The following is a 24659-nucleotide window of genomic DNA, read 5'->3' as shown; positions in this document are numbered from 1 at the left end:
AAGTTATACTTAAAAAATCTTTCTATGTGTTTATATTTTCCTGTACTTTTTCTGTGACTTTGGTGACCAGGAAAAAGATAATGAACTGAGAATAGCCCATCCTGAGGGTGAGATTGTCTGTGGCATGATCTGGATACTCCCAGACCTTTTATCTCTAACCCAGCAAATATTAAATGTAGTCTTTTCATATCAAATTGTCTTATCCAGAAGAAAGCTGAGCATCTGTAAGGACAAAAGAAAGTACCCATTAAAAAAGGATAAGAGTGATTGAAGGCTGTTTACTGTAAGGGAGTTTTAACTTGATGAAGACAGCAGGTCTGACATTTTGAATAGTTAAAACGGAAACCACAAGTGAAGGCTGCCAAGTTTGTCTTCTTCCTGTCGTTTTCACCCACACAGTTTTCTTTTATTAAACCTTTTTAACACTAAAGAAACTCCTTCAAAGGGATGTCTAATTCTGTGTTTCTTGCCCAGCTATACTAGTTCCACACTTTCCATTTGTTTACTTCCTGCCCTGACTCCTGAAATAGTAAAGCCAAGTTTGTACAAGGTTTTCAGGACTGCTTCTAATGAAGGCAGATGCTAGACCTGCATGATCCATATTTTTTCCTAAAACTGGAAACCGTCATTTCAGAGATGCCACATATTAAACTAAATTGAGACCAAGGGAATTCAAATCAGGAATCTGCTGTTGTCCAGGAGATTTGGTAGGCTTGAACCTGAGTTACTCATCTTCTCTTTCTCTGAGGGATTGAGCAATTGGCTCTTCCTGATCTCACCATTTCAAGGCTGGTGTTTCCAGCTTTGCGACTGACATTTACAAAGCAGGGAGCAACTTTGGTCGATTTGTAAAACCACTGCTTTCCCTCTTCATGCATTTTTGCTATAGCAACATGACAAGAGCTATCTCTTGAGATTACAATACAAATGAAGGAAAGATTATTAGGTTTTTTTCTGGAATATGCACTTTGTGATGCTGACAATATTCAAATGACCCAGACATAACCTCATAAAGACTTAACTAGCCTTTGACCAGCCTTAGTTACTTCATCCTGGTCATTTAATTCCTCTGATTTTCTGTGTTCTTTGGGAAGGGGTGATCTTGGTAGCTAAGATGGGTTCTGTTTAGTTCTGAACTCTGCTAGCTTCATTCCCCTCCAGGTCTGTAAGTACTGCTTTACTGTGGGAAGGCAGGCAGGAGCATTTGCTCACAGAGTTTGGAAGGAATCCCTTACCAGTTTAGGCTGGAAGTGCCTGAGGATCTGGCATCACGTGCAAAGCCTGACAGCAGAGCAGAGCATCCTGCCTGCACATCTGCTGGACCTATCTGTGTGTTTGGTGAGCCAGGCTGCACTCTAACCCAGACATCTGACAGACACACTTCAGCCTAGGTCAGACCCAGCCAGACAGCATCTGGCAACTCTAAATCAGGCTAGCATCCTCACAGATGAGTTCTGGGGCTAATGGGCAAGTATTTCCTGCAGAGTCTGTTCTCCCCTACTTCTATATTGGAAGCACTTTTGTCGTTGTTGAGACAGTCATAACAAACTGAAGAACACACTGTAATTAAGAAGGCTTCTCTGTATTTATTTTACAGCATGCTGTATTTTTATACTCTTTCACAAAGTTTATACTTATTCATTGGTCAGGGTAAATCAACATAATATTCATTGGAGCAAGGCAGCCTGCCCCTCATTTATCTCTCTCTCTCTCTCCTTAGTTTCCATGCTGACAGCCTTGATAAAGCTGCTTTCAGGAGCAAAGGCAGCTCTTATCAGCTCCTTCTCTTTCACTAATCCTTTCTGACTCACAGACCAGCTGTGAGCCCCTCCTACACTTTCAGATTTGTTGGGTACCAGTGGTGGGGTGAGCTCCCGGTCCCTCCAGGAAGCCCAAAGGAAATGGCACCTGCTGTGGCACAGTTCTTGCTTTCAGGAGCTAAGGTGCCACCCACAGCCCCATTTCCCAGATTTATTCCTGGACAGCTCAGTTGTGGGACTTTTCTCTGCCCTGACTGGCTGCCAGATGCAGTCCCCTCAGAGACAGAGCATCCCTCCATTTTCTGCCACCCTAACACCTGGCATGTGTTAGGGCTCTCAGCATGTATACAGACCCTGTAGGAGTTTTTCACCTCATGTGTAGCATAAACAAGGCATAAACAAAAATCTAAATTGTCCCTCTCACCTGCTTTCCTTTTTATTTACCCTCCTCCTCTCCCTCTCCTCTTCCCTGTTTTTCTCGCCTTGACTTACTCTCTCACAAATTTATTTTCCATTCTTTATAAGACTGCCCAATGATGTTGATATTTGTTATGGTCCGTGTTGTATTTTTCTAAATATTTGAAGCTCAGACATTCACTGTACTGATCATTATCAAAATATATGAGGCAAAAACAAACACAGGTTTGGATTTATGAAAGAATCACATCAATTTTGCTCTTTCATCTAGGCTGATTTGTATCTAGGCTTGGTAGACCGCTGGCTTATATTTTGGGAGTTGTGGATACCAGGCTTTTATTCTTCTGTATTTAATAATAACTGCTTTCTCTCAGCCTTTAACTCACAATCCAGTCTTCAGGTAACATAAATAAACAGAAATGAATCACCCTGAAAATTCAACCTGTAGTCACCAAACTTTGGCATGTTGGGATGGTCAAAACTCAGGATTCAAAACCCTGGATGAGTTTGTCGAGTTTAGAAAAAAGCACAACGCAGATTTGAATGTCATAACTAGCTTATAGACAACCCTCTTCTGACTCTCGGAACAAACCCCATCGATCTGGCGTCCCCTAAAAATATTCCTAGAGAAACACAAGAGTGTTGTGTTTACAACACAACACCTGAGCTTACCTTAATTTATCATTTAGTTGTGCTTTATGGGAAGAACACATTAAAAATATGGCCTTCCTAATGGTCCCATGAGTATGCAAGAAAAGTGTGTGTTCTCTTCCTGCTGCTCCCATTTGATGTTTGGTTTTGCAGTTTGACCGCCACCCTTGCGAGTGTTGGAGCTGCCAGCATTCCCAGCGCGGGACTCGTCACCATGCTGCTGATCCTGACTGCCGTGGGTCTCCCCACCCAGGACATCAGTCTGCTTGTTGCTGTTGACTGGCTTTTGTAAGTTGTGCTGACGCTGCTGCTCGGTGCAGAAAAGGCAGTGGAATAATGTTTGTCCACAGTGCTTTACAACCATTGCTATTAAAGAACTGCAAGTCTCTCCTCTACAGATAAGCCAAAGGAGGAAATGGGCTATTCAGTGAAGTAGAAGACACTGAAAGCAGATTCTCAGCTGTTACAAACTGTTACAGAGCTACTGAAGTCAGTTTCCATGAGCCAAGGGTCTCCTTGGCACACTCGTGAGCTCACAGTTTTGTATTATCTTCTCCCTAATGTTGCCTTTCCATCACTCAAGAGCAGTTTTCTAATCTTTGCTTTCGTATTTCCACTTGTTATAGTTCTGGTCTAAAATGAAGGATGAACGCTGAAAATACAAGTTCCATCAGGATGCTGCCAGCAGGTTATAGAGAGATGTGGGCATTTGTAATATCAAATGTTTTATACTTGTAGAGACAAAAGTTGGTTTATTTTTGTATATAAGAAAGTAAAATACCTTTAAAAAGAGTCTGTTCCAGGGCAGGACAAAGACCAAAGACAAATAAGAATGAAAACTGAAATAAAGAAAGTAATTCCCTAGTTTCATTTTACTGACAGATCATTCAGACTAGAAAGAATGGCTTTCATTTCCAAGAACTTGTGATCAAAGTCCTCCTGTGCCATTGCAGGTCCTCCAGTGAGAAACTGCTAACCTACATATTGTTTTCTGAGGCTACTGGTCTTCAACACTTGAATACAGAAGCTGTAAATACAGACAGAGGAAATGCCAGGCCACATCCTTTCTCTTGCTGTAATTTGACAGCTGGGATATCCTTCTGTCATCTGGGCAGAGCTGAAAGAGACTCAGTAGCCCTTAAGTTGTACTGGCCTCTAGAGACACTTTTGTATTGTCCTGTACTGCTGCAGCACAGTGTATTCTGGTTTATTCTGGCCAACAGCCAGCTCTCCCATAGTTTCCTTTGAAATAGTAAAGACATTTGTTTTTGTTGTTCCAGCTGTGGTGCCCAGAAAGGAAGACATAAATGTAACTGCACTATTTATGTGTTTTCTCCTACACTTGCAGCCTCAGCTGCCTGCTTCTGGTAACTTTCAGTTCCAGATATACAACCAAAATTATGCAAGGAGAAATAGCAGAGTTGAGAATGTACCTATGCAGATAAAATAGAAGTTTAATTTTCTGTAATTATCTCTTGGCTTATTGAGAAGAATTGAAGAAACGAAATCAATCCTCTGGCATGTATTTTGGGTCTACTGGCATGGTCTATCTGTCACTAAGAATTTTGAAGGATAACATGCAGCTGATTTCTGCTTCAGGGAAGAAAGAAAAAGGAATTTACAGCTTGAGGAGGCAAAGGGAAAACTTCACTTAGATTATTTATTTATAGCTGAATCTCATGATATCATGATGGAGAATGGTGAAATGAGAAGATTCAGCAGGCATAGGGAAAGATGTGATATTCAGTGGGTTTATTGTATTTATGATGTCATAGTTGAAAACAGGAAAGCGGTACAGGAATCTGCAGCTGGAAGAAGGCGAGAAAAAATATATAAAAATATGTTTTAAATATCTGGTTTTCTTCGCTCTCCAAGTAAGGCAAATAGGTAGGTTTCTGCAGCTGGTAGGAGGATGTGCAAAAGAGGCCTGTGGTTTGCTTGGTTTTTTAGAGAAATGTATTTTTAAAATATTGCTGTGGACTGAGAAGCTCTGCTAACTCTGGCAAGCCCCAGAGCTGTAAGTTTATCAGCAGCTCTGATCCATGAGTGGGTGTTGCATTTCAGCAGCATTGTCCTCACTGGCTAATCCAACCTTGCTTAAGAAATAAAAACTTCTGTACTGTGCAGCTGTAGCCATGATGAATGTAGGAATAGGAAGGATAGGAATTCTGAAAGAAATACTTCAAGATGTCTTTCCAAAATAAATGCAAGGCAAGAAAACTTTCAGCCCGAATGGTTGGGTTTGGATCCTCATGGCCTACTGATCAGCAGTGCCAGTGCACCCTGACTCAGAACTGAGAGGTAAAAGAAAAAGAGATAAAAGAAGAGGTGAAAAGCTCTGTGTCATGCCACTGTACTTCTTAATCTATGCTCAACAACTGATAGCTTCATTTTCCATCTTCCAGTGGCTATTTTGTGGTAGCCATAATGATCTAATGAATTATGAAAAATGATGCTGCTGATATAACTATATCAAGAAAAGGCACACAGGCCAAATTCTGAGCAAGTTTTTGTACACACAAACTACACATAAAGAATATCTGAAATGAAATGTAAAAACATGTTTTATTTACCTACAAACATTGAATAATGTTACAACAGTATTTCTAACAGAATGTAGAAAAGAAAGTTAATAAAATATTTAAGACCCAATTCCAGCCACTTTTCTGGGACCCATGAGTAAATGCAACCAGCCATGTACAAATACTTAGAACATCCCTTCAATAACATTTCAATTTCAGATAAAAAAGGTTTTAAAAAATATTCTACTCTATGAATTTTTCATTATTTTGGACAAAAGCAAATATCAGAACATCAGCTGATTTTACAGTACTACCACCATCTGAAAATGTGGTCTTACCAAAACCAGTTTTGCATAATTTGGTCATTGTGTAACACAAAGATCACACTATGTAAAATCCTAAACTTGACATTCTCTCCTTCAAACGAGCTGAAAGGTTTCCATATTGATTTTTTTCTCAAGCCTCTCCAGTATCTGTTGGGTTGTTCCGTTTTTCTACCTTCCATGCATGCATACCCAGTGTTAGCTCTTTCACCCAGGCAAGTTTCCCAGGATTTCACAGCTCTTACAGACTCTATTACAGTTAAAAGAAAGGACAACACAGCAGTGACATTTAACAGGATAGCAAATATATGCCAACAGATGGAATAAAATGAGCTTATTTTGCTTGAGCTACAAACTGGGTACTCTCCAGATGTGAGCTGACAAGCTTAGCAAATATCAGTGTTACCAGATTAGTGGTATTTTGCAGCAAAGAGAGCGGAATTAGGGAAAATAAGCTTGGGCAGCTGATCCGGTACTTAAACCTTCATTCAGTAACTCAGAATAAGATTGCTTCAGTTCTGACTCTGGGTCTGAATATTCTGACTCTGATCTAAGCCTTGGCTTAGATCAGAGTCAGAATATTCAGACTCGGGTGAAGTCTGGATGTAATGAAAAGGGTCTAGACTGCAACTTTGCTATATTTGTTTTGTTTACATCATCCCACTTGCCTGGAATTAAGTGGTTGGATGGTTTTAACAAAAGAGTAAGTGCAATTGTCTTTGTTCTTCATAGGGTGTTCTTTGCCCCAAAAGAGGTCAGTGGCACTTTGCTGTTGATTCCTGACAGCTGAGACTTTGCTGTTTCTGTGGAAAGGACCTTCCTTGTTTCCTTCTGATCATGCAGTGTAACACATTGTGCATCAGTGTGCAGTTTGTATTGCTTTATCTCTCAGCTAGTAGTACGTGTGCATGAGCTGGAGCATCTCCTCAAATGACCCTTCCAGAATGTGAATTCTGCCTCAATTATATTTATGTATTCTCTCCACCTTGGTTTTTTGGCGTGCTATACTATCCCTCTGTCATCTGGCATCAGTGAATCCTTTCCAAATTTAACACCACTCATGCAAAAAAATTAAGTATGTGTTCTTTTTGAAGAGTTGTATTGCCAGGTTCAGTGTATTTAATGGTCTTAATTAAAAATCATGCCAGAAAGTCTTATTTTCCTATTCTACCACTCTGACCAGGTTTAAAATAGACATTTTCACAGGCATTGGATGAGAACTGTATAAAACATTTAATTTGCATGAAGCAAAACTGGAAGGCTGTTTTCCTTCTATAGGTTGTTGGTTTGTTTCTCAAGGGAATTACTGTAGTGGTTTTCCCCTTCTGGGTATTCTTTTGAAGACAAAAACCAGAAAATTAACTGCTTCAGCAAAGATATTACACCACAAAGTCTGTAAATATGTAAGCATGATAATGTTGAGAGGAAGAGGAGAAACTTGAATGGGACTGTAATTCCACAGGTGAGAAAGGAAGATGTACTGATGTGTAGAGCAAAGATGTTAAAATGTGCTCAAAATTTGATATGGTCATGAATAAGCATGAATAATGAATGCTTACCAGTTGAGACATTATATATTTAGATGTTTTCTTCTTGGTGTTCTACAGAAAAAGGAGATGTCACACAAATCTAGTACTAGAAATACTAGAAAGGTTGTTTTGAAATTAATCGCTCTCTTGGGAAATGAGGTCTTACATGCTAGCTTTTGTCACTTGGCAAATGTGCACACTGTTCAACCTGGCCATTTTGTGTAAATGAATCTTCATAAATATACTTCTGAGAATTAATCGGTGTAATCACTTCTCTGACCTATTTGGCAGAGCTAGACTTGGCTGCTTTCAGTCGGTTTAATTTGCAACCCTTGGTCAGAAGGTTTTTAGGAGTTTTATGTTTAGTGCAGATATGAAGAGGCAAAAGAGATTGTAAGTTATTTTTTTTCCTGCATCAGGAAAGACAGCAGGACCCAGCTCCCATTTTTGCAGAATTTTGGTCAGGTTTGGGGCAGAATTCTGAAGTCAGGGAAAACCCACAACTGTGACTTCACTGTTGTCAGATAGAGCCACACTAAAGACAAGACAGGAGAAAGACAGCATGTCTGTTTAATGGCATCCTGTCCAGAAAGTGCCAACAAACATATTTCTTTGTAATGAAGCATGTTAGCCTCTGTTGACACCCTCCTACAACAAGGGACACTCGTTAGTGAAATGCTGTCACAGGCTCATAATTTTGTAGGCCATGACCTATATTTGGGTTGCTCATATGCCAAGCTCTGGTGCACGTAGTGTGAGTGGGCATGCTGCCACACCAACAGATGGCCATCTGTAAAGATGGTGCCAGGAGAGGAGCTTCAATAGCCTAAGCATTATGGAGATATTTCAGGCATTTTTGTTCCCCATAATTTGCTCACTAAGAGTAAAGGGACGGGCCTTTTGTTAATTCAAACTAGAAATGAGATCAGCTCATCAGAACCAAAATCCTTTTCTCTGGCTGCATTAAGTTCAGTGCTCTGATAAATTCAGATTAAATAAAGGGTAGGGGTGTGAGCCTGGCACCATGATATTGAAACCTCCAGCTCCAGAAGCAGGCATGGGGAATCTCACTAAAGCACATCTCTGCAGTTTGGCTGTGACCTAGCATACATTCATACATTCTTTGACATATTCCATGAGAATAAGCAGCTGGGACATAGGAGTTTGAACAAGCAGCTGGGACATAGGAGTTTGAACAAGTCCCTTGGGAAAGCAAACTTCTCCCATTTCCCTTGAAAGCTCCCATCTCTCTTAAAAAGATACCTTTAGCTTCCTGAAACAAATGCAGTAACTGTACCATGAACAGGGCTGCCATGCCCTACTTTTTCTTCCTCTCATGCCATTCAGCCTCTGCCTTTTCCTTCTTTTGTAGGGACCGGATGAGAACGTCAGTCAATGTGGTGGGGGATTCTTTTGGTGCTGGCATTGTCTACCACCTTTCCAAGGCAGAACTTGACACCATTGATTCCCATCATAAAGGGCATGAAGACATTGAAATGACCAAGACTCAGTCAATCTATGACGACATGAAAAATCATAGGGAAAACAACTCAAACCAATGTGTTTTTGCAGCTCACAACTCAGTCATGGTAGATGAGTGCAAGGTACCTTTCACATTTATGGATATTGAGACATGTATATAGCACTGCATGCTTTATTTTATCTTATTTTTTAACCTGCATGTATTTTTCAAATCGTTCTGCAAATAACAATGTGACAACAAGGTCCATGAACCCCAGACATTTTGAATGTGTTTGAGCAGTTCAAAAGATGGTTTTTTGCACTCTTCTTAAAACTTGTCATTTGATGGGAAAAAATCATGTACTTTGTTTACATATCAAAAGGCAAGATGCAGCGTATTATGGAATATGCCAAGACACAGAGAATATGGCATCACCTTCTATGGACATTTACTTAATTTTCTGTGGCAACAGAGAACTTAATTGCCAACCCAAATGAAGGATGGCTGCAATTCAGATGCAAGTGTTGTCACTTGCTGACTGCCTTCATGATATGCTGTTCAGAGGTCGACACGTTGAATGCGCTTTGGCATGAGAATGCTCCTGCACTCACACAGCACGCTTCTGCTTCTCTTCTGTCAGCATTCCTTCCCCAGGCACTAAGGCACAAACACTCTCTCCCCTCTGTAACCTTGCTGTAACTAACATGCAATATTAATACTAATAATGATGTCTTGATCAGAGTGAAGTGAGCTTGAGCAACCCCACCAGCTGAATGTGAAGATAGCTTGGGAGGTTAGTGGTTAGAAGTTCACTAAGAACCCACCACTGGGATGGAGCTGTTTAAAATCAAATCCAGAGAGAGCTTTTGAAAAGGAGGAGAAAAGAAAGTAAAACAAGGCGGAAGTTCTCATTTCATAGTGTTTTTTCCTGATTTCATAGTCTCTTTTTTTTTTTTTTTTGCACTGATTAATGCTCCAGTCTGATGCTGTGCACTGTCTTTGAGACAGTGGATTTGCCAATCAGCCTACCTTAGCCATTTATCCAAACAGATTCTCTTGTACCTTCCAGTTGCCACAACTGAGCCAGTATCTAGCTGTGAATGACTGCACTAAGTTCATTAGCAGATCACCATTTCTATTGGAAATATAATCCTATACTGTCATTTTCACTTGTCTCTAGCCTGGCTGATAATGTTTAGAATGATTTTTTTTTTCTTAATGCTTACTTCCTGAGAATGCAGGCCAAACCTGAATTTTCGGGGGAAAAATTAATATTGAATTCAGGAAAAAAACAAACAAACAGCATTCATCTTATCTTTAATTTTTCCCTGAATTTTCCAAGGTTTCAATGAAGTGGGTTTTTTTTAAACCATCATTTTTTCTGATATGACTCTCCCCTTCTCTTCAGATCCACTCTTTTTCCATTTAGAAAATTTAAAACATAAGATCGGAAATGGAAAGAGAATACATGCTTACACAAAATTGAGAATTGTCATTAATTTATATTTCTCAAAAAAGGCAAGGACACAAGGGAATAAAATTGGAAGAAAAAAAGAAACACTCTGGAAAGAAAGAGCATGTGCACACACACACTTTTTAGATAACTTCTTTTGGAATTTTTTAAAACTGTTAAGTTAAATAGACAATGCTGGATTTAAGATTATGTTTACAGAACTGAATACTGATAGTTTTGTCTGCTCCCAGTTTCTCAGATTTGCAGACAAATCCAAGTCAAGTTAAAAAGTAGTAGCCTGTTGCTGAAATCAGTACTTGCTGCACTTTTTTTCTCCTTCAGTTTCACATATCATTTCCCTCAACTGAGGCAACAGATTGCCTCAAAGCCATGGATTAATGGTGCTGTATGTCATCCTAAGCACACCCTTTAATTCAAGTTTGGGACCAGTGATTTATGAGCGAGAAATGTTTGTTCTTTTTAATTGTTTTAGGTTTGCTCTGCTTACAGTCTCAGTCTCGTGAAAAGAGCCAGGCTTTACTGGATTGAGTACAAGACTGACTTTGAGCAGGTCACTTCTCTTTTCTGTCTGCAAGCTGCCAAAAGGATGTGTTGTTGTGACCTAATTGATGAGCTATGAATATATGCTGGCGCTTGCAAAGCATTTGGATCATGTTGAAGTGGTCTACAACTCCCAAGTGTTAGACTTGCAAAGGCATCAGAGAGTAGGATCTGGGGCTTTGAAACAGCCAGCTGTTAAATTTGAAAAGCCATCTCTTCGTCCTGTCCAATGCGCTGGTGGGTTGAAAAGCTTACTGCAACTCTGGTCAGGATATGGAAAAGCTAATCTACTAGCATGCCCTATTTACTTTCTGTAATATATTCCATGTATAACACTAGTAGTTTATAATTTTGCATGGTCAATGTACATAATTAATAAGTAGTTTACCTTTGTATGGGGTTTAGAGTGGTTGCTATTGCATGATATTTTTGTATTTTTTTATTATCATATTTCACGTGACTCTGTGTGATTTTCATTTCTGAATAAGCTGGTAATTCCTGTACTTGCATGTTTTCCCCTTCCAATTATCTAAGAAAAAGCTTGACTTTGTTTCAAAAATCAGTGCATTTTGTCATGTTTCCATGTCCCAATGCTTCCATGCATCCTGCTTATCCAGCATGGGGAATTTCAGCTCTGTCTTTAAGTTTTCATTTGAAGCTGAAGATGTTAACTTACAAGGTAAGTTAGGAAAAAGTAAGCCATCCATTTAGAATTAAATGAAAGATTCTCTCGCTTTATCAAGATCTACATCACTTTTGTTGAAATTGACATTTTATCTTTTTGGGTTTTTGATTTTTTAAAGTTATTTGGCTAGAGATTCTTTCTTAAAACAAAGGTTCATTTATACTGGTCTCTGGAATGGAACACCTTGTCCAGTGTTCACTGTGAGTTGGTAGATCTCTATAGGTCTTTTACCATACTTAGAGCCTAAAAATTCCAGCATATATCTTTACAGGAAAGAGTGAGGTTTTGCTGCACATCATGTGAGACCAGTTTAGCATTACTATGAATTTTTAATTGGACTGTAGTCAAAATCATTCACTACATTGTTACAGTGGTATGATGAACAAAACTTTCACAACATGTCTTTTCTTCCATTTCTTTAAAGGTGGTGTAATTGTAGGTGAGTTTGTATAGATGCACATCTATGATTATTCTGGCCTTGCATATTTTTCATGTTGCATCAGGTATGCAGCTTTGCTAAGGAATTCCACTGAAAAAACACTATTTTCTATATTAAAGAAAAAAATCTGCTTTTGACATTATCCAGAGAAATCCACAAGAGACAGAAGGGGTAGAATCTGACATACTGATTTAAAAAAAAACAAAACTGCAGTGAAGGTTCAGAAAATGTGGAACAGTTTTCTACTACTGATGTTTTCTAGTCATTATAATAAATAAATGAACAGGAGTCTCACTATTTGAGAGTGTTGTGAATTCTGAATAAATACCTTTTACTTATATAATAAGTGACAGTGTATGTAATTCCTGTAAATATCATAATCTTCCATATAAAACTCACTACTTTTCTTGTCAAAGTGCCTTGGCCTTTAAGTTGCTTGTTGATGATAATTGCTTGCAGGTAACACTGGCAACCAATGGCAAATCTGCAGACTTCAATGTTGTTGAAGAAGAGCCTTGGAAACGGGAAAACTAAGTGAAGAGATTCCTAGCTGCATCCTTAATAAGTCCTGAAGCTATCTTGCGGCAGAAGATACCATGATTAAGAAGATTTCTGTTTGTTTTTTTTTTTTTTTTCCTATTTAACATTACAGTTTCTGCTTAATTTTGTAACTGAAACTTAGCAAAGATCCCATCAAGTCATTGTAGTGTCTTTGCCAAGCAATGATCCATAGCCGTCTGTCTCCCTTGTGTTACTGTTTGGATGATGCACCTGGAGAATGCTCCATGCAGTGCAATGAGCTCTCACCCACTTCCCCTTTCATTCAAGACACAGAGAATGTAAATGCTGCAAAATGGGAAGATCAAAGTGCCAGTACAGTTCACTACAGGGACTCAGGGTCACAGATACATACAAGAGAAACATAACACCACGTAAGCCTTCAAGTCTTTTGGTGACTCTTGTGGCATACCTGATCTGTTTATCACTGTATGGCTAAAATACCTTTTGGAAACATCCCTAAAGATTTCCATTTGTTTTGATAATAACAAGCACTGTACTTTTGTGCCTAGTTGTACTTTAAACTGAGGTTAGATCCGGGGGCAGGAGTAATGCATAGAAGTCAATAAATTGTCCCAGACACTTCGTTAGATCAGTACAACTAAAACTTAACATCAAGAGAAGACCTTCAATTTGTATGTGCATGTGGTATGTTCTTATCAGATGTCCCAGGGCAGGTGCAGCCTTTCTTTTATGCTGGGGCTGTGCTGCTTTGTGACCACAATGCACCCTACAATACAAGGCAGTGTAATTACAGGGGTAGTAGTTCCTTCACTAAAATTTATGACTGATGTGCAAAATACAGAAAACCATGGACTCAGTTGTGCCATTTTTAATCAAAGTAGGTGGTACCTTACTATTCACCCTGCTCCACTGATGTCAGAGGAGTTTCCCCCATGCGTGGGAAGTAAGGTACTACTAAGATTGGTTATGGATGTCATGATTGGGTACTTGATAATGAGCTGCAAACAACTTCTGAGTCCATTATTCTTACAGAATTTTTGAATATGATCATCAGTAGCATTTGCTATGAAGTGAAAGCCATCTTTCAAGTACATCATGTTTCATAGAGTGGCTAAATCCTGAATTCATTGCTAAACCAAATTCCATATAAAGTTAAGAGAATTTGTCCAGGGTTAGGACTGAATGAAAATGAAACCAGAATTTCAGGATTTAGGCCAGTATGTTGAATTACATCTCTGTCTCTTTTGCAGAGTAATAAGTATATAACTCCCTAATGTCACAGAAATGTTTCTTTGAGCGCGTGGCATCTGAATTAATGAGACAGTGTTTGATCAACATACTATATCTGACTCAACCTGTCAGAAGAAATTACAGTGAGAATAAACACCTTGTGAAATTATTTTAAAGGTGCTTGTTAATACTTAGCAATTTTAAGTTACTGGTGTATACCATTATACTGTTAGCAATGTTCCATAGCAAAGCTGAGCCACGTGGTCTTGGATGGTTCTTCTCACAGAACAAGCTTTGTGCAATTTTGGGGGGAGCTCTCAGAAGTTTTCAGAATGAATCATAATATGAGCATATGGTGAACTTAAAAATGGCAAGAAACAGAGTTCAAACATTTATGGAAAGAGGCCATTTAGTGTCTATGCTCAGACTAGTCATGGGTTTAAAGGGGAATAATGTGTTTAACTGTAGAGTGTTATTTGGCTCTGTAGAAGCTATTAAAGTAAAAAAATAATCTGCTTTTGTTCATCTGCATTCATATAAATATCTCTGAAACTGCATATGGACCTAAGCCAGCCAAGGCTACTTGCATCATTAATGATGCGCAAGATCAAGTCCACTGTCAGAGTACCCCTCATTTAAGCATTTATCGTGGAATAGTTTTCTTACCACTGTATTTTTGTCATCACTTGAATGCCGTGGCCAAGCAAATCCTAAGCAAAATGGCCTATAAAATTTAACCAATATTGAACCACTGTGAATTCTGTAGACCTCTAACATGTATTAGAGGGGGAGGCCTTTCCCAAAGGCCTCCTGAAGGATCTTGAGGATTTAATTTTTTTTTTTTTTTTTTTGGTGAAGGATGGAATTGTAGATTTCTCAGAGAAGTGGCAGGCCAGTTGTATTCTCTTTTCTTCAGTCATTGCTATTAGCATACCCAGCGTTAACCTCTGTCTAGCTATTGCTTCCCAAGTAGCATTCCCTGGGTTATGGGCCTGAAATGTGCCTGGGATGGTGTCTAGGTACTGTAAAATGTTCCCTACTCTGAGGGTCCTAGCTTTCATCAAGTGAAATTTGCTGTCTCTTGAGGGGCAGTTATATCCAAGAATGAGCACACACCATTTACCCCACTTTATGTCTAGCATTCTTGAGCTGTTTCATGGCACAGCTCACCCATTAATAGATGATTTTTTTGTCCTCTTCACCACAGCAGTTTCTTAGGAGCAGCCACACTGATTGCTTGCATTGAAAGTAGCTTTAGAAAATTGGTCCATATACTTTTAACTGTCATTTGAAACTGTTTAGCAGTTGGAAACAAATAGGAATGTCAGCAACATGTGACCAGGCAGCTCCACAAAATTACATATTGAGAAACACTTAGAATATGCTTACAGTTATCCACTTGGGATGTAATGCCCTTTGAAGAGTGCTTCTTTGGATGGAGACTAGGGAAGGAAGTGCTAGAGAAACCCCACCCACAAATGGGAGGATAAATTTGGATCTTTTGATAGGATTAGAATAGCAGACTGTGATTTTAAAGTGGTAATTCTGTAGATACAGTAACTCAGGGATTTTTCAAAATATAATTATGACGGTATTTCTCTATTTAAATGTGGATGTGGGAGAAGGAGAAATGTTGGGTTTCGTATATTCCTCTGCTTGTAGCCTGACTGAATATTTAATATAGTGTTACTCCAGTGCAGCACTGTATTAAATCATCCAAAAGCTTTCCATTTATGTGGGAAAATGTAACTCACTCTTGGCTTTCATTTCTCGATTTGCTCATTCCACGAGGCCGGGTTGCTACTTAACTAAATAAACAGAAAATGACCCAGGGACCATCCACTTCAGCTAATCCAAGGTTCACATTTCAGCAGGCAGTGCTGGTTACTGGCCAGCCTCCTTTTGCTTTCACTAGGAGTCTCAGTGCATTAATTTGCATCTGGCAAATTTTTTGTATCTGCTCGCAGTGCTGGGGTGGCAAAGTTAAGGAAAAAGCTCAGTGAAAAATCATTTTGTTTCTGTGTAGTTTATATTAACATTGTTTTCTGCTGCTCTGTCAGTTCCCTCCACCTTTGTCTGTGCAACTGTGATATCCTTTGGCCTTTAGATTGCTGGCAGCACATTGGCACATGGAACACCAGGCAAAGACTCAGTTCATTGCATACAAAATTACATACATGCTTGCACATTTGCTTCGTGCATTTGCTGCTGAAGCTGGGTCAGTATTCTTATAGTATCTGTTCACTGAAAGTAAAGCAGACTGTATGTTAGAACAGCAGAAGAGGTGGAGCACTTTGCCACTTAAATTGTTTCTTCATTGCTGCACCAGCCTTTTAAGAAATGTGTGTGGGTCTTACACACAAAGATTCTTCAAACATGTAGGACAAAAGCCACTTGGTCCCTATTAAAAAATGTGGTTTTTTCTATTTGAATTGGTAAGAAACTTATGATGTCTTTGAAAAACTGTATGCAGTAGTAAAAACTGTGCCTGCAATGCTTTGACTATGTGAAAGCCCCACTGAAATCTGTGGGAGTCACAATGTTCCAGGAAAAAAATCAAGTCTCTTCCTGACTCTGTTAAGTTATAAGACATTTCACAATCCCATCCTAGGCAATAGTCTTTGTCTGTTATTTATAATGAAGTTGATTCTCACATGGAAAAGATTTCTGCCAAGATACTTCTTTTATACTTAATTGTTTCAGTGCTACAAGTCCAGCACTGAATTTAAACTCCGCACAAAAATAAGGATCACTCTCATTACAGATTTTTCCCTTGTTTTTTTCTGAGATATAGATGATCTCCATTTCTTTTTCAAAGCACATGGAATTCTAGACCTTATGCCACTTTTAAAAGTAGGAGTAATATAGATTTCTAATTTGTTTTCCATCACTCCCAGGGCCACTAGTTTTCTGGCAGTAGACACACAGAAGAGTAGACTGTTCATCTGAGAAGCTGAGGCATCAGCATGTGAACAAATTCATTCTGGTGACTTGCCTCAATTTTCTTTGCTTCCTTGCATTCATTTCTGTTATTGCAGCCTTGTTGTAGCAACACAGGAGCAGTTGCACAAATCCCCATAACTATAGGCAATAATAAACCTCCCTCTAACATTCACTTCTCTTTCTATCTTTAAAAAGGCTCTGAGCTTTAGTACTGGGCTCAGAAGAATCCTTTTGTGGACACATAAAGGTGTAACTGTTTCTTATCTCTTTGATTTCCATTCAGCTCTTTTGATTGCTGCATTTGAATTAATTTACAGAAGGATAAATAAGGGCACTTTATAAAAATGTACTGTAATATTATTCTGTTATGAGCCTGAAGACTATCTCGGTTTTATTACTGTGACTTTTAAGGCCACAATTAAGATATTTTTCATATTAGCCATTATGATAGGTGTGTAGTCCATTGAGACAGTTCACCTCAGCTATAATTCACCATATAAAATTATGTAGAAGCACCTGTTCCCAGCAGAAAGCATTCTTGGAAAGATGAGTTATTTTCTTCTCTCCAATAATATTGGTGACTTTGAAGGGAAAGTATTTACCCAGTTTCCTTTGCCTGAAGAATGGTACAGAGAGTGTAGTTTCGAGTAGTAAAAAGAACAAACAAAGGATATACAGTAGTGAAGTGTCAAAGAAGGCAGTTGAGCTGTAAATTACTTGTTCAGCTTTGCCATGCTGTTTTTGGAAATGTCGTGCTCTTGCTTGTGATTTTCCTGAAGCAATGTATTTGGTGCACATTCCTTCCAAAGTCATCAGTCTTCCTTCCCCGTGGGCACCAAGTCAGTGTCTGCCCCCAGACAACGCACAGAGCCAGGCAGGACCCCTGGGGAAGCCTCCAGCAGCAGCCGTGCCTGCTGCAGCCTCTGCAGTGGGGGCCTCCCTCGGTTTTCCTTCTGGTCATACTTTGTGCTCAGTGGAAATCTGCTGCTATGAAGGAGTCAAACTGCTGCTGATGTCCAGGTCCTGGTAATTCTCTTACTTCTCTTTTGATTGGCCTCCCTGGCACAAGATTCCAAGGAACTGTCCCTCACAGGTGCCCACCATCCCAGAGACATTGTCTCCTGTTCAGGGGAAACCCAGTGACTCCCCACTAATGGTGGATTCACATCTAACAGATAAAGTGGTTATGCAGTTGCAACTAGGAGTCTTACAAAAAAGCCAGGTTACAAACATTGGAAAAGCCTAGAGCACATGACTGAGCCACTGAGTATGTCTACTAGTCCAGGATGGAAATAACCGACTGCCTAATGCAAAATTTGGGGAGACAAGAAGACTTGTGAGGTTTCTCACTTAACCCAACCTTTGATCTCCTTTCACTTCTAACTCCATCCTGCTGCAGAGCCAATGCTGATCAATGCTAGATCATCCAATCCTTCTAGTCTTCTACTCACCATTCAGGAGTCCTGCAACTGTTTTTAGTGATGCTCTGTGGCACACGCCATTGCACAAAGGGAAGCTGTCATAGGCAGCATCACACAGCCTGGATTGTCTTGTACTTGTATATTGCTTTGTACATAAATAGTGTAGTCTGCTGGAATTTTTGTATCATTCTATTCCATTCATTTTTCTACAGTTTTTCAAAGACTGTAAGCAAACTGTGCTTGCATATTGATTTTGCAGTCAGTATTGTAGATTATAGCATTTCCATGTTGGCGTTTTGTATGGACTTGTGAGTTCTTGTGTACTACAGGTTGTCCTTCCTACTTAAAGACAACTGCATACACTTCCATCCAATATATCCTGCTCCTTTCTTAAATATATCTTATTTCCTATAATCCAGTATGGGCTCTTGCTTGTAGAATGCATCAGAAGAAGCTGAATATGTATTTATAGTGTTAAATATTGTGTGCTCAACACTGATTTAGTTAAGAATAATACAGGTTTTAGGAGTTTGTACTTGTTCTCTGGAAACTACAGTGTAGACTGAATTAAATTACCTAGTATCTGTGATTTACAGACACACAAATATTTTCTTATAATGTTTTGTATGGGATCATATTAGGTAGGGAAATAATCCTTTAAAGGTGATCTATACCTTAGAACAAAATCAGTTTTCTTATGACATTTAGGATCAATGAAATATTTTTGTGCTATGTTTGGTGATGAATTATAGACAAAGCACAAAATGCAAGAAGCAAATAGGAATTTCAAGATGTCCTTAAATGCTGCAGTTCATCATGGAACAATACTATAATAATCTGAGCAATCTTCTAGATTGACTGTCTTGGGCAATCGTCCCTCACTTTTATAATTTTTCCTGATGTTACCTTTGCCAAGTCCTGCGGTTCTTCCTTAGGACCTGTTAATGTATAACAGGTTGCTCAGAACACAGTTTATACAAAATAGATCTGGGTAGGCAAAAAAATATGTTGTCAGGCCCCATCCATCTTGCTACAATACAGTGTGTGTGAGTTCAGCCTGTGGAAAAAGTTCAGGATTTTGCCACCTAATTTTGCCTTCTTGAAAAAGGACCAACAGAACCACCATGGGACCAATGTAACTGGGTAGCATCCATAGAAATACCTCCTGTGTTCTTAAGTATTTTTAAGAGAATAACCACTATATTTTTCAACCCAAATGACAGTTACTTCTCATTTTGGTAATTTCTTCCCATTAGGCAAATACCTGTTGCCATTAAGGTCGTGGCTATAACAATTTCAACTCAATTAATAAAGAACTGTTTCTAGAGGAATACAAATGAAATAATATAAATATTCATAACAACTATATAACAAACAATAAAAAATCTTCTCTGGCCTACTAGCTCTTTGACTATAATTCAAAACAAAGAAAACATGGAAGAGGAAGGACTGCTGTCCCAGTGTGACTGATACTGGGTATCTCTTCAGCTATTCAGAAATCTGTGGGGCCATGTTATTCTGCTGAGGTTTTGGAGCCTACGTTTCTAGTAGATATATATGTAGGAAGTGTGTTGATATACCCTTGTATTTTGATCTATATTGTATTTTTAAATCAGATGTAACAGGTATTAACTTAATAGGAATTGCAGGTAGAATAGTGCTGAGTTACTAATAGCTGTAAAACCTTATTGATACCAGTTTTGACATTTTGTTGAAGCATGATGTCCAGTGCCTCTCTGCACTTAGTGTAGATAATGTAGCTATCGATACGTAATTTCAGTGAAATGGTGTATACAGTATGTGTAGCTGTGCTTTAAATTAATTTAATTGGTTTCTGTGTGTTGAGCCATAGTAGAAAATTAGACTGTGTTTTAAAATTTTGTTCGACTTTCTGTTTTTCATTTGTATCTGGGTTTGTTTCTTTTTGACCGTTCAACTGATTAGATTCCACAGCTTAGTAACTACTTTATCTGTCTTTTATGGCGTACCCAGTTTTAATAACATTCAGAATCATGTATGCAGCCAGCTCATTGTAAATATGTTAATTTTAGTTTTCAATATCTAAGCAGTATGGTGTGTGTTAGAAGCTGCATGTGTGTAGTTCCCTGGCAGTGAGTGAAAGTGATCCCAGCATAGATTTGCTGCCTGGTGAATACACTTGTTAGGACATAAAAAATCAATGTTCACCTGGAATGATAAGTTTCTGTTTTATTTTCTTCTTGTTTGCTTCAAATGTTTGGACTCTTTCTCACCGGAAGCTTAGTAAGCCACTGTTTAAATTGGCACAGTGAATCAGGGGAAGTCCATCTAGCTGCATTCCTGCTGGCTGTCCGGGCTGCCTTTGGCTTTGTGCACCATCAGCCCTTAGTCACCCCACAGCATCCAGGATCCCCCTGAGGCACTTCCAGTCCCTCCTTGGGCACAGATGCCAGGAAAGCAGTGCAGTCCCACAGCTGGGGCTGGGCAAGCCTGCAGGAGCAAGGGGCTGCCAGTTCTCTCCAGAGTGCCTGAGAGTCCCAGTAGGAACCTCTGCTTCATCCCACTAGCAGGAACAGTCTCTGAGAGAGATGAATACACTCATGGGCAATGGGGCTGTTTCTTTCGTTGCTAAAAAGGGATATTAGCATTTATTGGAAAATAAACGCAAAATTAAATACATCTAAAGCTACTGTGGTTGTTGTACAGGCCTGTTATTTACAAAAGTATGTCTCATCATAAAAACAGACAGATCAACTATACAGTCAGTGGCAAAAATCTTCTGATATCAGAGCTATGGTTCAGATCTATGAGAAAATAGAACCCTGCAGCAACAAGAAGCTGATTCATTCCTAGGTACTCTGGACCTGGGGCTTATAAATAGAATCATCCCCTCTAGGCAGAAAGAAATAAAAATTAGGCCCCAAAGCACAGAAACTATCTTGCTTGGTGAGTCCCATTATGATGCTTCAGGATGAATTGCGCACTGGAGTATTCTGTGCTGCCTGCTCATCCTCCTTTGCCCCTTCTTTAAGGTGACCAGGCATGAACTGGAATGTTTTGCGATGTTCTATTGTAAAAAGGATTAAAAAGAAGAGGGATAAGGTTGGTCTTTACACTCAGAAAGTTCCTGAGATTTTGAAATTATATACTGTACAGTATCTATAGCACAATTTGTTTAGAAACTAATAAATGCAGATGGTAAAATTTCTCCCAACCCTGGGCTCTGTTCTTGTATATTGTAGTTGGAATGCCCTGTAGACTGATTCTATTTTTGTAGTTCAGATCCTTTCCTCTTTACAAGGATTGTTAGTCATTTGCTTTTAATGCTTTCTTACAGAGTGAACTGATTTCTGTAACTTTCATGTATAAAACAAACTAGACATTCTTTCTATACTGGAAATAGTCATGAATATAATATTTCACTAAGTGTTGTACCTCTTATGTACATATCATCAATAAATGTTGATTCATAATTTTCACAGCTTACATCTGTGACTTTTCATTTCATCCTGGGCTTAATATGGGAATGCTTTAGGAGTTTTAGCATTTTCTAAATGAAAATGCTTTTCATTTAGATGAAGCAATCTGATGAGAGAAGCTGCCTGTTCTGAAAACTACATGCAGGGTAGAAGATGGACCTGACTTTGCCAAAGAGTTAGAAATCTCACCCCTCACTTTATCCTCCAAATATTCCAGGATGCTGGCTGCAAATGTGCTCAGTTTCCACAAAGGCCAGGATTCACTAACTTCATTCTTGGCAAGAAGAGAAGTGAAAAGACGTTAGAAGAGTAGGAGGACACAAATCAATGGCTGCAGTTGCTTTAGAAACCTACTTCCCTCCCCTGGCTGCTAAAAAATAAATCTTTTATTCATAGCCTTTCTAAAAAAATAATAAACAAAGCCTGTAGCGGAACTTCTGGTGTTCTTTATAAAGAAATCAACAGTATTTAACACATAAATGAAGAGATCTCATGGAGCGAACCGTGGCCCAGTGGAGTGGCAGTTGCCAAGTACGGAGAGAAAGCTCCAAGGTTGCTGCACGCTCGGAATAGCAGGCGCTGCGGAAATAGCACAGCTACCGGTGTGTGATAAAGGCACAGCCGAAACCTCGGCCGCGAGCACTCACAGTCTGCACAGCCCTGGCCTTTCTTCTTCTTAATCATCCACTTGAGAAATTTCCAAAGAAATCCAGGCATGGCAGGAAGTGGCTTTGGCAGTGCCTCAGCTGGCAGTCTGCCCTCTGAGTCAGTAACGAACTAAGACCTGATGTGGTGCTGGGAGAATCTTTGGGCAAAAAATAAATCCGATTCACTGAAAAAGTAAATCTATCTGCTGCCATTTTGATACCACAGCAAAAATGTCCTGATCTGGCCTCATCAACAAGTGTTGTTAATAAATGCATTTTGTTAATGTAAAATTCCTGTTTCAAGTTTTTCCAGGATGCCCATCCCTGACATACTTCATGTGCACTGTGTACGTTCAAATTCCTTCCATAAAAGGAATCTGTCTGCTCTTCTGTTACACAGCAGAATGAAAGTTTAAAATTAAAGGCTTGACACCAACCTATGTACGTTGCTTTTTTCAAAGCAATGTTTCTGCAAAATGACTTAAAATAACCAACCCTCGCAGGAACCAGTACTGCAATTATATGAAGCTGACCTTTCTGAAAATACACAGCCCAAAGGCTGATCCTCTGAGCTCTTGCAAGCTCCTTGTACCCCTTTTCCCCATGTCTGTAGCCTTAGAGAAAAAGATTATTTCAGGAGTGTGTTTGTGTCTGGAATGTGTTCCTCTCTACAGGAAAGAATCTGCTAAAAGGGGATATAAAAGCCAGTGAGTTATGAATCATGGACCCATATTAAGAGATATTTCTGTATCTCCTCTAAGGCATGAAAGAACAACTGAGATAATACTTCGGGGTTGTTAGATTGGAAACAATCTTCTCCTTTGTATTAGATAGCACAGGTGAACAGGACCAGGTTATGAAACAAACAGGTGGCCCCAACGTACAGGGCTTTAGGAGGAAAACAGCATTAGAAACTACACTCAGTTGGGCTGGGTTATTAGCAGTTCCAAAGCACCTGCATTGCAATAATGTGCAAACACCCCAGCAGGGCTTGGTGCCATTTTGCTTCCAAAGCTGTGCAGGGCCCTGTGCAGGCTCCCAAAGCTGAGGCAGCTTCCCAGGCTGGGCAGGTGACTGCCTGCTGTCTTGCTGTGCAGCATGCAGTGGAGGCAGGCAGGAAAACAGACTGCATGCAAGATAAGGGCTTGTGGTCCTGGTGGCTGGGGCAGGCACATTCTGTGGTGATAAACAAGATGTGTCTGTGTACAGACACAGTCAGTTTTGTCATTTATCTGTGTACATTTATCTGTGTACACAGATAAATGACAAAACTGACTGCTGCCCACCAAAACTACAGGAACAAGGTCTGGAGGAGCAAGGCCTCACACTCTTGGTAGGGCTTCTGAAGTACAGGGATGGGCATTTAGAAAAGCAACATAGGGTCTGTTTTACACGGTGTTTTGCTCTTCATTCTCATTTTGACTGAAGTCACAAAAATGTTTGCTTTTCATGTAGTCATTTGTAAAACAGATCAGTCTCCCATTTGGCTGTTTTCTACTGGGGTGCTTGAAGAGGCTGCATGGACAGCTCTGCTGTGATCCCTGGACCCCACTGGAGAAATGCAGCTGAGCACGTGCAGGGGAGAAAAGGCAGCTGACTCCCAGCACAGTGAAGGGACAAGAAGGAAGCTCTTTGCCTTCCTAGCATTTCCAAGCTGGGAAATGCACTCAAAAATCATTTCACTATTTCACCCAGGTTACTGGTGTCACCTAAATTGACTGGATCATTTCACCTTTGTTTCTGAACCAGGCTTCTCCCATTTTTGACCAGCCAGTAAATAATGGGCAGGCTTTATAACTGTCCTCTTCATGGATGGAGGGGGGAAGTCAACCTTCTTGAACAAAGGGTGAGTTTGTTTTTAAATTACTGGCTGAACAAACAAACATGCCAACCTTGAGTTCATTTCAGACTTGCACTTGATTAATGAAAGAAATATTAACTAGAAAATAAACCACTAAAGAACTTCAGGGAAATACCCAAGAACTATAAAGCTGGTGAATCTGAAGACCTACTGCTGGAAAACAAAACCTGGTGAACAGAGGAGATGCTTGTGAAACAGTTTTACAGGAAGACAAACTCCATGTACTTGCACACTAGGTTCCAGATAGACAGGCAATGCTTGAACAAAGCCAAAACAGAGCTTAGTTTGTGGATCCAAAAAGTAAAAGGAGCCCAACATTTGCTCTGAGGATTGTATCACTGATGGCTGTAATCCACAGCATGTGCAGGGCATTCTTCTCTCCCTTGGTGTGCTGTTGTCAGCTGAGATCACTGTGTCTCGTGTGTGGGGCTCAGCTGTCATGGACTCACCTTAGATAAACTCAGCTGCAGGAAACTCTCCCTAAGCTAGCTCTGGTAAGGTGCTGCTAGCAATCTGCAGCAGCAGCCCTGAACAGGAAGCTTGTTTTTTTAAAAAGTACTTTGATAAAATCTAAATCTAAATCTAAATATGAATATAAATATAAATATTATAGATATAAACTCATACTTCAACCACATCATGGGGCAGAACAGTTTATTACTGTTTCTTATGAGAAACATGGAAGTTTGGAGTCTCAATTCATGCAAGGGAAAAATGTGGTCACTGAAAATTATCTAAGGGGTCTCCTTTTAGATTTATTCAGGAAAGAAAAGCC

General features: G+C 39.6%; 1 protein-coding gene across 1 annotated transcript in view; it reads left to right on the top strand.

Annotated features, from left to right (window-relative positions):
- SLC1A2 (solute carrier family 1 member 2) overlaps positions 1 to 21383 on the top strand; it is an 85696-nt gene extending 64313 nt beyond the window's left edge. Inside the window, exons 9-11 of the mRNA XM_059473814.1 lie at positions 2982 to 3116; positions 8575 to 8806; positions 12262 to 21383. Coding sequence (XP_059329797.1) covers positions 2982 to 3116; positions 8575 to 8806; positions 12262 to 12336 — 442 coding nt within the window. The 3' untranslated portion in view covers positions 12337 to 21383. The remainder of the gene's footprint in view (positions 1 to 2981; positions 3117 to 8574; positions 8807 to 12261) is intronic.
- Positions 21384 to 24659: the final 3276 nt, after the last annotated feature.

The sequence above is a fragment of the Ammospiza nelsoni genome, chromosome 6, assembly GCF_027579445.1.
Source record: "Ammospiza nelsoni isolate bAmmNel1 chromosome 6, bAmmNel1.pri, whole genome shotgun sequence".
Classification (NCBI taxonomy): Eukaryota; Metazoa; Chordata; class Aves; order Passeriformes; family Passerellidae; genus Ammospiza; species Ammospiza nelsoni.
The sequence above is the reverse complement of the archived record's forward strand: the minus strand, read 5'-3'. Positions and strand labels throughout refer to the sequence as shown.